At 47.6% G+C, this 16087-nt stretch overlaps 1 protein-coding gene across 8 annotated transcripts in view; it reads right to left on the bottom strand.

The window, feature by feature from the left end:
• Positions 1-1691: 1691 nt before the first annotated feature.
• CATSPERG (cation channel sperm associated auxiliary subunit gamma) overlaps positions 1692-16087 on the bottom strand; it is a 46383-nt gene continuing 31987 nt past the window's right edge. For all 8 annotated transcript variants that reach the window (XM_083515743.1, XM_083515742.1, XM_083515745.1 and 5 more), the window contains 13 exons: positions 15904-15966; positions 15181-15364; positions 13496-13623; positions 11779-11859; positions 11484-11540; positions 9525-9681; positions 9330-9393; positions 8074-8172; positions 6890-6988; positions 4912-5004; positions 4399-4498; positions 2812-2938; positions 1692-2015 (listed from right to left, as the gene is read on the bottom strand). In XM_083515743.1, coding sequence (XP_083371869.1) covers positions 1885-2015; positions 2812-2938; positions 4399-4498; positions 4912-5004; positions 6890-6988; positions 8074-8172; positions 9330-9393; positions 9525-9681; positions 11484-11540; positions 11779-11859; positions 13496-13623; positions 15181-15364; positions 15904-15966 — 1383 coding nt within the window. In that variant the 3' untranslated portion in view covers positions 1692-1884. The remainder of the gene's footprint in view (positions 2016-2811; positions 2939-4398; positions 4499-4911; positions 5005-6889; positions 6989-8073; positions 8173-9329; positions 9394-9524; positions 9682-11483; positions 11541-11778; positions 11860-13495; positions 13624-15180; positions 15365-15903; positions 15967-16087) is intronic.

Below are 16087 nucleotides of genomic sequence, written 5' to 3'. Positions count from 1 at the left end.
GTCTAGCTGCTATCTAGCTGGATTGGAGGCAATGGGGTGAAGAAGCCTCTGCATTCTATAAACTGTGGCTAGCCTTCCCTGGCAGGTTTTAGCAGCCAGCTGCAAAGTCCAATCCTATGAGCAAGGATACTTAGAATTAAAGCACAATTCCACTTAAAGTATAATCTCTAGTTGCATTTAGGCACCTAATGAATACTACTGCTTTAAAAGAATCCTTTGCACATTTACCATATGTTCTGGCGTATAAGACAACTTTTCAACCCAGGAAAATGGTTTCCAAAGCCTTGTCGTACTCCTTTCCCAATTTTGAACCCATCAGTTGTTCCATATCCAGTTCTAACTGTAGCTTCTTGTCCCACATAGAGATTTCTCAGGAGACAGATGAGGTGATCAGGCACTCCCATTTCTTTAAGAACTTGCCATAGTTTGCTTTGGTCGATGCTTTTGCGTAGTCAATGAAGCAGAAGTAGATGTCTTTCTGGAACTCTCCAGCTTTCTCCATAATCCAGCGCATGTTTGCAATTTGGTCTCTGGTTCCTCTGCCTCTTCTAAATCCAGCTTGCACTTCTGGGAGTACTCGGTCCACATACTGCAGCTTACCCCTCACAAAGCTAGATTCCCAGCACCCCTTTAAAAGCTATGGTTCCCAGAATTATTTTAGGGAAGTTGTGTGATTTAAATGTATGGCATGCAGGCAGCCTCTGTCCTGAGCAGCTTTCAGAGGTCAGCAAAGATGAATTTAGAGCCCCTTGTGAGAGACAGAGCTGCTCTCAGGACTTCTGCATGATTCCTTTTTCCTCTCCATTTTAATACCAGATTACAAGGAGGGAGAAAATCCGAGCTGAGCCTGATATTCTCCCCGCTTTATCCCCTTCCACCTTGCAAGCTAACCCTCTTGCAGTTTCCTGATCCCCAAGAATTTGCCTATGAAACTTGCATGCTTTTAAATTCATGTGGGAGTGCACGGGGGGGGGGGGAATCCTTGCTCCTGTCCTGACTGGGGTGTCTCTGTGTGTGTCAATACATGCCCACAGGTCAGACCTGTGCAATGAGAAGATTCCACCTTTATGTTCTGCACTCACTGGAGGACAAAAGATACTCCTTACCAACCAAATTGCACAGCAACCAAATGTTTAATGAACCATGTAACGTCTTGGAATGACCATCAAAAACTAACAACAACGTTAAGTGGACAGATAAGAAAATTGGTAAAAAGGATTATCTGCCTCCTTTTTAAAGAAATGACTGGGGAAAAGTGCAATGGCTTTCCATTCATTCACAAACTGCCTCTACACAGGCAGATTTTAAGCTGAAAACAGGCCTGGAGTTTCATGTACAGGATCAGGCACTTGTCATGTGTAAGGTGGATCAATCAGGTTTTTTGGTTAAGTTGGCCTGTCCGGTTTAATTCTGCAGCTGCTTTCTAGCGTCAGGATGATGCACAGCAGCTGAGAAAGTATCAGGGCAATGGAATACATTACATATTGACCTGAGATGACTAAAGGGGTTTGAAGAATAGCAAAAAGGTGCTGCCTAGGGTGATATAGTTGAAACTGGGTAGTCTCTGGGTATCTCCCACCAACTGGTCTTAGTGGTTTTACTGACACAGATTTCTGGAACGGTTCCCATGCATCTTGCAAAATGGGCCAACTGAACAACTTGCTCACAGACCATCGTGTTTTGCGGGGGGGTTTTAAGCTTTGTGATTCAGATGTCATTCAGTTGTTATGTCCAAGGTGGCTGTTGTTTGCTCCATGTCAGGACACTGCAAGCCAAGAGGAGCCCTTTGCAAGCTCATCAGAGGAAGGAGAATCACAGAGGGATGGTGCACCCAGACACAGTGCAGGGCTAATGGCAGAAAGGGCCTGGAAGCTGTAGCTGACATTAGCGCGTTTTTGACTGGGGAGGCCCTTTCGGGGATTGGGCTTGTGGTGAACTGATCCCGCTGAGTTCAGAGGCCAAGTGCTGCAGGGATCCTTGACTGGTGAATGAAGATGAGAAGGTGAGGCTGGATTCTGGCAGGAGAGAGAGAGAGAGAGAGAGAGAGAGAGAGAGAGAGATTCAAATGGTTCCAGAAATAGCTGAAGATGTAACTCACAAGAAGCTGAGAGGCTCAATACGTTGATTGTTAAACTGGTTCCGTGGAGCATGCTTAGTCCCAGTTTTTGGACTAGCAAAGCAAAAAAAGAGGGAGGCAGCCTGGTACAGCATCTGTGAAAGTGTGCCTGCCTGCCCTAGTACAGTTGAGCTAAATCATTAGGTGGCCATAGGCCCAAGGGTCACCAATGGCTCCCATGAGGGTCTCCTCAAAAATCCACAACTGACAGGAGATTGTTCACTCTTTCTACTTCATTCCTGTTTGCACTGGCCTAGCCTCTCCTACACTGAATATGCCCTTTTGAACCACTCCAACAGTTTAGGGCAGAGGTTCTCAACCTTTTTGAGTCCACAGCTCCCTTGACCAACTACATTCTTTCTGCAGCAACCCTGTGGGGAAACACGCTCTGAAGCCCAGCTATGTCACCCCTCGCCTGCCGAGCCGGCAGCCCCTCACCCCTTTTCAAACACCTTTCTTGATGTGTTCCATCAGCCTCCTCTCCTCTCGGTGAGTTAGGATTAGCCATATCCCTGCCTCCTCAAGATACAAATGACATCTTCCCATGTTGATGGGACTGGCAGACCTAAGTCCATAAGGCAAACCAAAATTGGCCTTCCTGCTAAGAGATCACATTTTCCCTATCAGATGGTTCCCTAACAGAAGTCTCAAGGAGGTTTGGTCCTCCTTAGTGCCCCTGCTTGTTGCCAACTCACCTATTCGCATAGCTAAAGCTTCCTCCAATCTCCGGAATGTTTTGTTGAATAAGCCCTTGACCAAGGGGCCCGCGATGTAAACCACTATGTATAGAAGAAGCAAGCCAAGGATGATGGCTATTGTAACCTTGGAGCGGAGAGGGGGGAAAGAGAGAAGGTGGTTGTTAATTCCTAATTGTTAGCAATACCTGTATGTGAACAGAAACCTCAAAAATTGCTAGGAGAGGGAGCAAGAAAGGAATGTGGGACTGCACACAAATGTTCATTCCCTTCTGCGGATGAAGGTTATTCAGGCTAGCAAAAGATAAAACCAATGGGATCAGCAACAAGGGTGTTGCGGTGTATCCTCCCTCCTAGAACGATTTTTTTCTGTTTGGGTTCGGCCAGCTATTCTCACTCCCTGCCATTCTGCTTCCCTTTTCCTAAACGGCACAAAGCATGGTAAGAACGATGGCATTTGTTCCCACGGCAGAATTCACTTGCACAAGACATACTGATGGCCACCAACTTTAAAACAGGGTAGGGAAATTTATGCAGGATAAGGCTGTCAGCGGGGTACTGGCCACGGCGGCTACCTTCTACCTCCACTGTTGGAGGCAACCAGCCGCTGAATACCATTTGCTTTGAATCACACGTGGGGAGGCAACTCTTATGCTTGCTTGCGGGCTTCCCAGGGAGATCTGGTTGGCCATTGTGAGAAGAACAATTCTATCCTCACTTTGGCCAAACAGATGGCAGTGAGAAGCCCCCAGGCAAGACAATAGGATTTGCCCCATTTGTGATTCCCAGCAACTGGTTTTCAGAGGCCTACTGCCTTCATTCAGTCTTCTACAGTGCTATGCTACAAGCACAGCTGGTTCTCATCGTTATAGCCTGAAGTAATAATAATAATAATTTATTATTTATACCCCACCCATCTGGCTGGGCTTCCCCAGCCACTCTGGGCAGCTCCCAATCAAGTGTTGAAAACAGTACAGCGTTACATATTAAAAACTTCCCTGAACAGGGCTGCCTTAAGATGTCTTCTGAATGTCAGGTAGATGTTTATCTCTTTGACATCTGATGGGAGGGCGTTCCACAGGGTGGGCGCCACTACCGAGAAGGCCCTCTGTCTGGTTCCCTGTAGCCTCACTTCTCACAATGAGGGAACCGCCAGGAGGCCCTCGGCGCTGGATCTCGGTGTCCGGGCAGAACGATGGGGGTGGAGACGCTCCTTCAGGTATACAGGACCGAGGCCGTTTAGGGCTTTAAAGGTCAGCACCAACACTTTGAATCGCGCTCGGAAATGTACTGGGAGCCAATGCAGATCTCTCAGAACCGGTGTTATGTGGTCCTGGCGGGACTTTGAACTTGGGTATCCATAGGGCCACTTTATTCCCCATGAAGCTGGCCATCACCAGAGCCCCCCTGAAGTATAGGGGGTCTGTCATGACTAGATGGCTGGGGGGGGGGCTTTTTCAAGTGTGGCACTCCATATATGCCCTCTACAGGGAGACTTCCATGGTGTTGACCCTGATGTCCTTTTGGTCATCAAGAAAAGCCTTTTCATTCCAAGAATGAAGATGCTCAAGGCATGGCGGCTGTTACCTTCAAGAGAAAGATGGCCCGGGTGGGGCTGAGGCGCAAGCCATGGACATGGATAATGAACTCCAAGGCATAATCACAGTAGGTGCTTTCGTCGACACCCCTATGGAAGCAAGAGAGGCAGGACGTCAGTTGACTACTGGTCTGAGCAGGCCAGCTTGGCTTTGGTCAATTGCTGTTTACAGCTCTCCCAGTGCTTAGATCTTTACATAGGCTCTTCTTGGTTTCTCATATCATTCATCTCCTGGTCCACTACCTTCCAAACCATGTTTCTTCTCCGTGCTTTCAGAGTGGTACTTTCTCCCATCCCCATGACGTAATAAGGCCATTAATTTCAATGAGTCTAGTCTACGTAAAACTCAAGTTGAACACCACCTTTTGATTGTGAATTGTTTTAACTTGTGCTCAGGAGTTCTTATGGCTGAAAGGTAGCTTATCAGTATAATTCAGTTCAACTGTAAATTAATTTAATTCTTTTTAAAATGAACCAAACACATTTTAAAAACTCAAACCTACCTGTTTGATACTTCCACCACAAAAAAATAATCAGGAGCAGACGGACCCTGAGGGACAATATCATAGCATGGAGAATTCGTCTGGCACACCCACCTGTGGAAGGAAAGGGATTTTGCCTTATGATGTCTTACATGGTAGGCTGTTTCAATTCATGTCCCTAGCTGGGGACAATAAAGTGGTTTAGTCATGCGGGACACATGACCCGGAAAGCTGTCTGTGGACAAACGCCGGCTCCCTCGGCCTGAAAGTGGAGATGAGCGCCACAACCCCATAGTCACCTTTGACGGGACTTAACTGTCCAGAGGTCCTTTGCCTTTACTTTTTGGCAGATGGCAGGTGACCCAAAGAAGAGAGAAACAGAAGGGAAATAAAGCACATGTCCTCAAAAAGGATACTAGTAGAGCCGTAACATTTTTAGAGGAGGATAACCAAAATGATTTAGGGGTTGGAACAATTTCCCTGTGAGGAAAGTTTACAACTTTTAAGCCTTTTTAAATTGGGAAAAGGGCAAGTAAGAGGCAGGGACATGATAAGAGGGACATGAAGTTGGGCATGGCTTGGAGAAAGTGGACAGAGAGGAGTTTTTCTCCCTCATAACACTAGAACTTGTGACAGGTAGGTATCCGTGCTGGTCTGCCATAGTCAAAACAAAATAATAATAAAAATCCTTCCAGTAGCACCTTAGAGAACAACTAAGTTTGTTATTGGGATGAGCTTGCGTGTGTATCTGAAGAAGTGTGCATGCACACAAAAGCTCATACCAATAACAAATTTAGTTCTTCTCTAAGGTGCTACTGGAAGGATTCTTTTTATTTTGTTTCGACTAGAACCTGTGGACATCCATCAAATCTGTGTCCAGGGCAGCTGTTTACCAGCTCCATCTGGTACGCAGGCTGAGACCCTATCTGCCTGCGGACTGCCTCACCAGAGTGGTGCATGCTCTAGTTATCTCCCGCTTGGACTACTGCAATGCGCTCTACTTGGGGCTACCTTTGAATGTGACCCAGAAACTACAACTAATCCAGAACGCGGCAGCCAGACTGGTGACTGGGAGCGGCCGCCGAGACCATATAACACCGGTCTTGAAAGACCTACATTGGCTCCCAGTACGTTTCCGAGCACAATTCAAAGTGTTGGTGCTAACCTTTAAAGCCCTAAATGGCCTCGGTCCAGTATATCTGAAGGAGCATCTCCACCCCCATCATTCTACCTGGACACTGAGGTCCAGCACCGAGGGCCTTCTGGCAGTTCCCTCACTGCGACAAGCCAATTACAGGGAACCAGGCAGAGGGCCTTCTCAGTAGTGGCGCCCTCCCTGTGGAACGCCCTCTCACCAGATGTCAAAGAGAACAACAACTACCAGACTTTTAGAAGACATCTGAAGGCAGCTCCTTTAATGTTTGATGTATCACAGTATTTTAATATTTTTTTGGAAGCCACCCAGAGTGGCTGGGGAAGCCCAGCCAGATGGGCGGGGTATAAATAATAAATTATTATTATTATTATTATTATTATTATTATTATTATTATTATTATCCAAGGAAGATGAATGTTAGAAGATTCAGGACAGGCAAAAGAAAGGCCTTCTTCACACAGTACAGGGTTAAACTTGTTCCCACCCGATGTAGTGATGTCCACTGACTTAGATGTTTTTAAAAGGGAATTGGGCAAATTCAGTGGCTACTAGCCACAATAGCTATGTTATATGTCTGCCGTTGGAGACAAATGTGTCTCTGAATGCCAGTTGCTGGAAAGCACAAGTGGAAAAATGGCCGCAACCCCAACGCTTCTTGAATGCTTCCAAGAGCACTTGGTTGGCCCCATGACAATCTGAAGCTGGACTAGACAGGTCTTTGACCTGATTCAGCATGGCTCTTCTTATGTTTTATTGCCGACCAAATTTCATATTTCAGAAACTGAAATATTTTAGATCAGAAACTGACACCCACACCCAAAGACACAGCAAATGTTTCCTTACAAAATCCCAGACTCGGCTTGAGAGAGGATATGAAAACCTTCAGAATCAACTTTATCTTCGTGCATTTCAGCCCTAAGCCAGATCAAACTTGATGTTGCACTGGAAAGAGAATATGAAATCAACCATGAATTAAGACAGCTAAGCTTTGCAAGGAAGCCTAAAGTGGTTACCAGGCCACTCACATCCTTAATAGCCCGTTGTTACCCACCCACCCTTGCCAGCTTTTACATTCCTATGTTCATCAGCTATGGCTCATTATCAGCTTCAAAATAGAAGGGGGAAGAATCAAATCTCTTACAACTCACCAGTGCTTTTTTTCTGGAGGAACGCTGGGGTACGCATACCCCTACACGTTTTGTGAATCTTTGTACTTTTGTCTATTTCCTGTATTTTTCCCAATTTGAACAATAAAATGGTGATTTTCTTGAGTCAAAATGAGAGTACCCCTAAACATTTTTTTAAAGGAAAAAAAAGCACTGCAGCTCACAGCTATTTCTCTGCTCTATCTCCCAAAGTGGAGGCAATTCTCATCACAGACCAGACAAGTGGCTGTTGGTAAGCCACAACCCAAGCCGCCACAGATCAGTAGGCAGAGCACATGCCTCATATTCAAAAGGGTCCAGGTCTGAGCACTGATATCTCCAGTTAAATGGTTACAGGAAAAAGGACCAGGAAAGATTCCCCCTTCCTTAGACACTGTGGAGACACTGCCCATCAGAGTGCACTGGCAATAGTGGCCCTCCAGATGTTGTCAGAATTCAGCAAGTCCCCAGTCCCTGGACAGAATAATCCAATGGTCTGTTGCAGTATGAGGCAGTTTCCTCTGTCCACAATTCTGAGAAGGCGGCCATTGGCGGCTTCTGCACTAGGGCCATTTAGCACTGCTGAGGTATTGCTTCTCCTTAGTCATCTGGAAGGAGTGAACCGGCTGGAGGAGCAGCCTCCCCTGTGCATAGGCAGTTGGGGGAGCCTGTGATTATTTAATTGCGCTCTCTCACTCTCATATGGCAAACCAGCACTTTTCTTACGTGGGCATGTTCACATGGTGCGCGGGCTTGGAAAGACTGGTCCCAAAAGGGGGTCTTTTAAACTGACTAAAAATGTTGCATTTGAATAAGACATAGATACTAAACAGCTAAGGTCACAATGCTAGGCACTGTGGGGGGTCTGCAAAATGTGGTCACCTGCCATTCACTGTGTTGTACTGAAAGGTCTCTTCCTCACTGAAGTATCTGATGTTCTCTATCGCAAATGGTCCCCCGCCAATTACTCTGAAGATGTAGCTGCCAGCAGAATAAGCAAGATGGAGGTGAGTTTGCACAAGCTTTAACAGTTAAAAAAACCACACCCATTCACAAACAGCTCGGACAAAACTGCCATTTCTCCTATCACAGCAAGAAGAAGAAGAAGAAGAAGAAGAAGAAGAAGAAGAAGAAGAAGAGGAGTTTGGATTTGATATCCAGCTTTATCACTACCCAAAGGAATCTCAAAGCGGCTAACATTCTCCTTTGCCTTCCTCCCCCACAACAAACAACAAACAAGCCGGGGACCCACTCCCAGAGGATACCAGTCACTGACAGGTCAGGGGAATCAACAAGAGCATTTCCTTCTGTATCTCTCCTGATAAAGGTTGCCAACCAGGGCAGTTTTAGAGCCATTCCTAAGCCTGAAACCAAATTAAAATGGGTCGAAATAACCCATTTCCTCTGGGCATGCTGGTACGTGGGCCACCACAATCCTCCCAGGTACCTTTCCCTTTTAAAAAATTAGGGTGTCCTATTCATGGATCTCCTGTGTGTCCCATCGACTGAAGACTTGCCTCTGGCCACCAAGCTAAGCTCATGGCAGAGGTTCCCCAGCCGTGTCCTTAGCCGTGATGCTAGATCAGCTGGGGTGTACCGTTAGTACAAATGTATACCTGCCAGACAATTTTCTTGCCTTCAAGGGTGTCACCTAGCAACTAGGGACTCTTGAGGAATTTGTTCTTGGTGTGTTTTGATGCAAACTGACCCAATCAACACCACTCAGACTAAGGTGCAGATCAGAAGTTAGTCATCCTTCACACCTCTCCAGAGTTCACGATGCAGTTCTCAGCTCAAAAAGAAAACGCATCAAATTGGATATTTTGAGAGAAAATGTATTAAAAACATGTATCTAGATGCAGAGTTGAAAATTAATGTGGACATGGGGTGGAATGCCTTTTCGAATACGTACAAAAATGGAAGGGACTGGAAACAGTCTTCTCTGTCCTTCCCTAGCGACAACAGGGCTTCCTCTGATTGGCCTTCAGCTTTACCTGGAAGTCCCCAGCGAAAACGTTGACCTAGGTGCCTCCATCTTACCCTCCCCCTGGCCTTTGAACAATATGCTCAGTGGAGATTCACTGATTTCAGTTCAGCAAAGCGACAAAATGCCATCAAAAGCACAGCTCAGCCCTTACCTTCCATTGAAACGTCCCGAGTCTCCTGTCACCATATCTTGGATCAAAAAAGAAGGGTAAAACACTGCAAATGAATCAAGCAGGTGTGGTATCACCATGTGTCTTCTGCCTGGCATCCATCATTCCTTAATTAACTTCATCTATGAGCCTCACAGATCTGACCCACCCAGACACCCCACTTCACCCCAGCCTTACCATCGTTGAAGGAGAAGCAAGGCATCTCGGGGTCTTGCTTGATACAATCAAAGTAGCGCTTGTTCTTGACGGTAGTCTCATTCTTAGTGGAAGTAATGTCAAAAGCTAGCCTCTTGCCTGGGGGACATCCAATGTAGACAGTCGACACATAACTGCCCTGTGGGGGCAAGTAAATTGGAAAGGATAAGTGGCCTTTTTTTCGTTGTTTCTTTTTTAGAACACTGGATTGCAAACTCCCTCTCTTAAAAGGACTCCTTTTCACCTCTGTGTCTGCTGCGGAATCCCTGCATGTTGCAGGGGATAATTTGGACAGGCATCTCCTCGGAGGACCCCTCGGTCAATGCCTAAGGTACCTTCACCTTGACCTTCATGAAGGGTTCCCCAGAATACACCCGAGAGGACTCACCACGCTTTTGTACTAGTTCTGCTCCTCTGCCTTGGAACAGAAGTCTGGCCTGCAGGAATTTTTTTGATTATTTTTTTTCTGACAAGGCAAGGATTGCACCTCCTGGCAGGTGTCGCACGGAAGGCAACAGGCAGACTTTGTTGCGCCCTTGGGGTGGCCACTCCTCACGGAGGTTGCCAGCTGGTCACAGTGTTTGCCCTCTCAGCTTGGTGAGCCCCTGGTGGGAGCGGCGGCTGATGATCCCTGGCTGGCTTGGTGGTGTCTCAGCACCACCAGAGCTGCAGCTACAGCAGGCCTAGGAGGAGGGCAGTCGAGACCAGGCTGAGGTGCCAAGTGCAGCCTTTTACCGGCCGCCTGTCCTTGGCTGCACAGCACAAGGGCAGGTGCCAGCGGGTCCCAGGTGAGCGGGCAGCTTTCCTTCTATGCTCCTGCTGCAGGGCGCATGCCTCAGCCAAGGGAGGCCCTAAGGGAAGGAGTGGTGCAGGCCAGAAAAGTCCAGACTCCAGCCGGTGGGAGTTCCGCCCCCAGGTGTGAGCACCCCTTAGCCAGCCATGAGGAGAAAGAGGCACCACCGCTCGGGTGCAGCTCGCCTCCCCGTGGCTCCAGAAGATGGCAGCCATGTGGCCTTGTCATGGGAGCGCCTGGTTGCGCCCCCCCCCCGAATTCTGCACCCGGGACTACGGACCTCATCGCCCCCCCCCCCCACACACACTATGCCATAGTCTGGAGAAGAAAAACATGGCTTGCTTAATTTGCCACCCAACAAAGCCACAAAAGCAAGGCCAGTCAAGGTGGCCGCCACACCTCTAAACAATTCCCACAGCTGTAGGCTGCAGAGGAAGACTGTTCGCGGCAAACAAGCTGCCTTTCCAGAATTACTGAGCTTCTCCCAGACAAGTGGGATTTTGTGAAAATCTGACATCAAGAATCACAAAACAGAGAAACCAGTAGGAGAACACTTCAATCTCCCAGGACATTCTATACAAGATCTCAAAGTAGCTGTTTTACTACAAAGGAATTTCAGAAATAGACTAGAAAGAGAAGCTGCTGAATTGCAACTCATTACCAAACTTAAAACCATGGAGAGACCTGGTCTGAACAGAGACATTGGATTCTTATCTCATTATACATGACTAAGCCATTTCTCACCTTCTCACCCCTTGCCTTTTCCTGTAAGACCTATTGCAGTCGTTAAGAGTCGTCAACAGGCTCATCTCAGCTATCTGCCAATCACCCATTCCCACCACCCTTCTGAGTAATACCCCTCCCCACCTTCTCACTATATAGAAGGATCTGGCAACTTCTGTTTCAGTGTATCTGAAGAAGTGTGCATGCACACGAAAGCTCATACCAAGAACTAACTTAGTTGGTCTTTAAGGTGCTACTGGAAGGAAGGATTTTTTTTTATTTTGACTATGGCAGACCAACACGGCTACCTATCTGTAACTGGAAATCCTGAGTATCAGGTGCCAACTGCCTCCTCCGGGGCTGCTACCAGGAGGAGAGAATTGAGAGAAATTATCTTCCCTTCAAGCAATCCAAGCCACCCTTACCCTTATCCGTGGTCCGTTGGATGTGTACTCGTAGCAGTTCATTCCCGAGTGTGCAACCTGGGGAAAGTAAATACAAGCCAAGCAAATGTCAGGGGAAAGGCAAATTCTAGCCACTTGTATACCAGAGGAGTACAACTCAACAGATCAGAAGCAAGAAGCAGTGCGGCAGGAGACTGATTTCATGTGCCACCTTTGGTGCACTGAAGCGGCACCAGGTGGCCTATCCTAGCCCAAGAGCAACAATTCTGTGATAGAAGACAAGACCCTGGAACTTCAGCAAAGACTGCCTTCTTACCTTTAAGCCAAAAGAACTCTTCAGAAGGTTCTTCCCACTCAGCTGCTGATACGGGTAAACGCCTTTGTCATGAATAACTATCTGTTGTTGTGAGGACGAAGAGATGCAGTGGTGCAAAAGAAACAGGAGTTTAAAATGGAATCAGTTTTAATAAGAAACCAGCTCTCTAATGGCATTTTCTCCTTGTGAGCCACTCAATGGTGCAGAATGGATGGCCAAGAATACTCATACAGTGGTGCCTCGCAAGACGAAATTAATTCGTTCCGCAAGTCTCTTCGTCTTGCGAGTTTTTCGTCTTGCAATGCACGGTTTCCCATAGGAATGCATTGAAAATCAATTAATGCGTTCCTAGGGAAACCGCCTTCAGACCAGGTCCAGGGACAGTCTGTCCCCCAACCTCTTCTGAAGGCTGGGGGGGGGGACAAGGGCTTTTCTTCCCACCCCCAGCATTTTAAAAAACCCCGGGACAGCGGAGGACTTCTCCGCTGTCCGGGCGATCTTAAAATGCTGGCGGGCGGCATTTTAAAATCGCCCCGGGACAGCGGAGGACTTCTCCGCTGTCCGGGGCGATTTAAAAGCCCCTGGGAAGGCAGGCAGGGGGGACAAAGACTTTTGCCCCCCGCCAGCCTTCAGAAGAGGTCCTGGACCTCTTCTGAAGGCGGGCGGGGGGCGAAAGTCTTTGCTCCCCCCCGCCTTCAAAAGCCCTCCGGGACAGGCAGGCAGGGGGGAGCAAAGACTTTCGCCCCCCGCCCGCCTTCAGAAGGTGTTCCCTCCCCCCCACCCGGCTTCGGAGCACCGTTCCGAAGCCGGGCGGCGGCGGGAGGTGTTCCCTCCCCGCCGCCCGGCTTCGGAGGAGCCTTCCGAAGCCCGGCGGCGGGTGGAGGTTTCCCCGCCCCGCCGCCAGGCTTCGTAGGAGGTCCGAGGACAGTGGGGAAGACGCGCTGCGCTTCCCCGCTGTCCCTGAGATTTCCCTATGGGCTGTCGTCTTGCGAAGCAAGCCCATAGGGAAATTCGTTTTGCGAAGCGCCTCCAAAACGGAAAACCCTTTCGTCTAGCGGGTTTTCCGTCTTGCGAGGCGTTCGTCTTGCGGGGTACCACTGTAATATCAGATCTTGCCACCCTCTAAGCGCATGTCAGGAATCTTTGTTGTTTGCTTCTTCTCAGCAGTACTGACATTTCCGGCTGTTGTTTATATTGGTTCTAATGATCTATAATGCTGTGATTTAACATATATTTTGTATTCCATCCTGGAACCTTAAGGTGAAGAGAGGCTATAAATCATATAATGTGGTGATGGAAGAAACAAGACCTTCTGGGATGCAATGCTATAAGCTCCTCCATCGTAGACTCAGCATGTATGTGCGTGTAAATAAGCTATATATGACATACAGACGTCACATTCCGAGGAAACTGAACCTTGGGTGAGCGCCTGGAACCCCTGGAATCACACAAAGCTCAGAGACTGGGGTGGCATGAAACAACGTAAATATTTGTAGACCTTCATTACGCTTGCAGAAAGGCACTCTGTATAAGCTCAGAGATTCCAGAAATTTTGCGCAAACATAAGTTTGCAAGCATAGTTTCAAATATGTCTCAAAATAAGAATGGGGTTCTGGTTTCTCACATTTCAAAATGCTGATCGGAGCAAGCCTGCATTTCTGACTTTTCAAGGGGGATTTTGCCTCATTTCATCATCTAGGATTTGAGAGGCCCTTACCTGATATAGTACTGAACCTCTGCTGATGAGCTCCTGCCTATGTAGATGTGTATGAATATATTCAGGATGGGCTAAGATGAGAGTGAGCCAGATGTTTTGGAGAGAATTTTCATCTGCTGACTCCCCCACTGCAAGCAAAATGAAAAAGCTATCAGCCAATGCAAAAGAATAGGGCATGTACATGTGGAACAGAATGTTGGTGCTTGCCATGAGTATTCTTCTCGCTGGGCATGCAGCAACCATGTGAGATATGACCCCCTCTTACTTCTTGGCAGTAGCACCCCAGCTATGGAAAACTCTCTGCTTCGAGCTCTGACTGATACCGAAGTTGGTTATCTTTCGGCACCAGCAGAAGACTCATTTTCCACCAGGCTTTTTGAGCAGGCTGAGGGCTATTGTCTGTCTACTGGGTCACATGGCTATTCGATCTGATATACTGTATTTAGTAGGCAGAGGACGAGTGTATTCTATTTATTCTATTCTAGTATATTCCATTTTGTTCTTATTGTTTTTTGAATTGTTGTGGCCCACTGTAAGATCCCGTGAAGAGGGATGGAACATATATCTTGTAAATAAGTAACACTGCTGAGACGAAAGCCTGTGATCACGGTTTTCCTGGAGACCTCTCCCGTCAGGGGTGGGGTGCCAGGAGCAGATCTGTAATAACTCACATGGTGTCAGTGAAGTTAACTCTTTATTCAGAGGAACAAAGAGCTCCAGAGACCAGGCCTAGTGAGCACAGCAACTCCTCCCGTTAGATCTTGCCTCAATGAGGCAGCTACAAGGACTGAAGGTCCCTGTTTCCCCACAGTGGCTTCCTAGCCCAGGTCCTTCCCAAGCAATCTGAGCCTTCTCCGCCTTGTTTGTCTCTGCTCCACCCTCTTCAGGTTCTGGGAGACATTTGAGGAGGAGAGCTGGTCACAGCAAGAGGGGGAGACACCCTGGCTTCTGCACCAGCCTGACCAGCCTGCTTCTTGCCCCTCCCTCCTCTCCAGCCTCCGCTTCTGCCTCTACTTCTGGACTGCTCTCTGCCACCGCCTCTTCCTGCTCACTAAACCCTGTTACCTCTTCAGCTTCCGCCTCCCAGTCTGCTCCCTCTGACCACTCACCCTTGCCCCACCACCACTCCCCGGGCTCTGAGCCTTCTTCCCTTGGGGATTCCCCACCTGGTTCCTCCCCCCCCCCCAATTTCTCTGTGTCCAGCCAATCCATGACATCCCCTCTGCCAGCCCCTCAGTTCTGTTCCATGTTTGTGCTACTGTAGAACCAGAAATCAGAAGAAAAGCAGGGAGGATCACAAGTCAAAATTAGGAGGAAGCATAGCCTAGGCCAACTCGTATTACCACTGCAAGACATCCGCATATACAGGGTTAGTCTTTTAAAAGAGGCCCCGTGGAACATGTGTACTCTGTATCCACAGGGCCTCTTTTAAACGACTCACCGTGTGTGTGTGTGTGTGTGTGTGTGTGTAAACACCTTATGGGGGGGGGCGTGTTGACATCATGGCTTCACTGAGTGTGGCCTTAGATATCACCACATGCCCAAGAAACAAGAAGTTCACAGTAGATATCAACATTACATTCTCAGTTGGGTGTGGGAGATGCCCTGTAACTGTTGTGTTTTATGTGACAGATCCGCCCCTCCCTTCCTCCATCGCAGCACTTCCTGAGCTCAACACCCCTTACTGCTCTGTTTCGTTGTTCTCATGCTCAGGTACAGAGAGAAGGTGTATTCGGTGTTCTTGTCAAAGTAGAGCTTGGAAGGCAGTAAGTTTTCAGGCAGCTGATCGTACATCTTGATGTAGTTGGCCATGTCGACATAGATGCCTGCCGAGGTGTTCCAGTTGCTTGCCACATAGGTGTAGTATTCCTGGGAAGCAAGAAAATGATCATCTTCCACTCCCCGGCCCCACCCTTTGTCTCTTCCTTCCAAGTGCTCCATAAACTGTACCTTAGTCATGGTTGCAACAGTCCTGGAAAGGAGGCCAGTATTGCTATCCATTGACAGTGTGATTGGTAAGTATTGGCTTGCCTAAGGTAAGGCATACAGTGAAGATAGGGGCAAAGCCCAGGTGCAAAATTGGGTGTTGCAGCAGTTAAAGGTGAAGCATGTTGGTTAGGAAAAGGAAACACTCATACATCAAAATTATGACTGTTTCTTTACTAAATGATTCATATTGCATGTGTGTCTATCACACATCAACTGACTGTCAAATCCCTTAGCAAGCAGTCAAAAAAAAAAAGGTGTCTTCAGGAAACACAACAGTATCCCTCTCTCCTTGAATATCAAAATCACTTTATTTTGGTTTTTTTACTTAAAAAAGAAAGTTTAAGACCAGGTTACTTTTAATCATGGAGTGGTGAGGGCAGTTGTATCTAAGGAATGCTTTTCAAAATGTTTGTTCTTACCGCATCCTCTTTCTTGTTCTTCCACCATCTCCATGTGGGGTCATGGACTGGGTCAGCATAAGCCTAGGGAGAAAAAAAGAATTGGTAAGGGTGAGTTTGAAGACAGACAGGCGCACAAAAACGATCACTAAATTAGCAGCAAAACCTGTTTAGAAATGCAGAAATAATATACAATTTTATTTAG

This window comes from Podarcis liolepis (genome assembly GCF_965112155.1).
Source record: "Podarcis liolepis genome assembly, chromosome: 7".
Lineage (NCBI taxonomy): Eukaryota > Metazoa > Chordata > Lepidosauria > Squamata > Lacertidae > Podarcis > Podarcis liolepis.
Note: the sequence above shows the minus strand (reverse complement) of the source record. Positions and strands in the feature narration are given on the sequence as shown.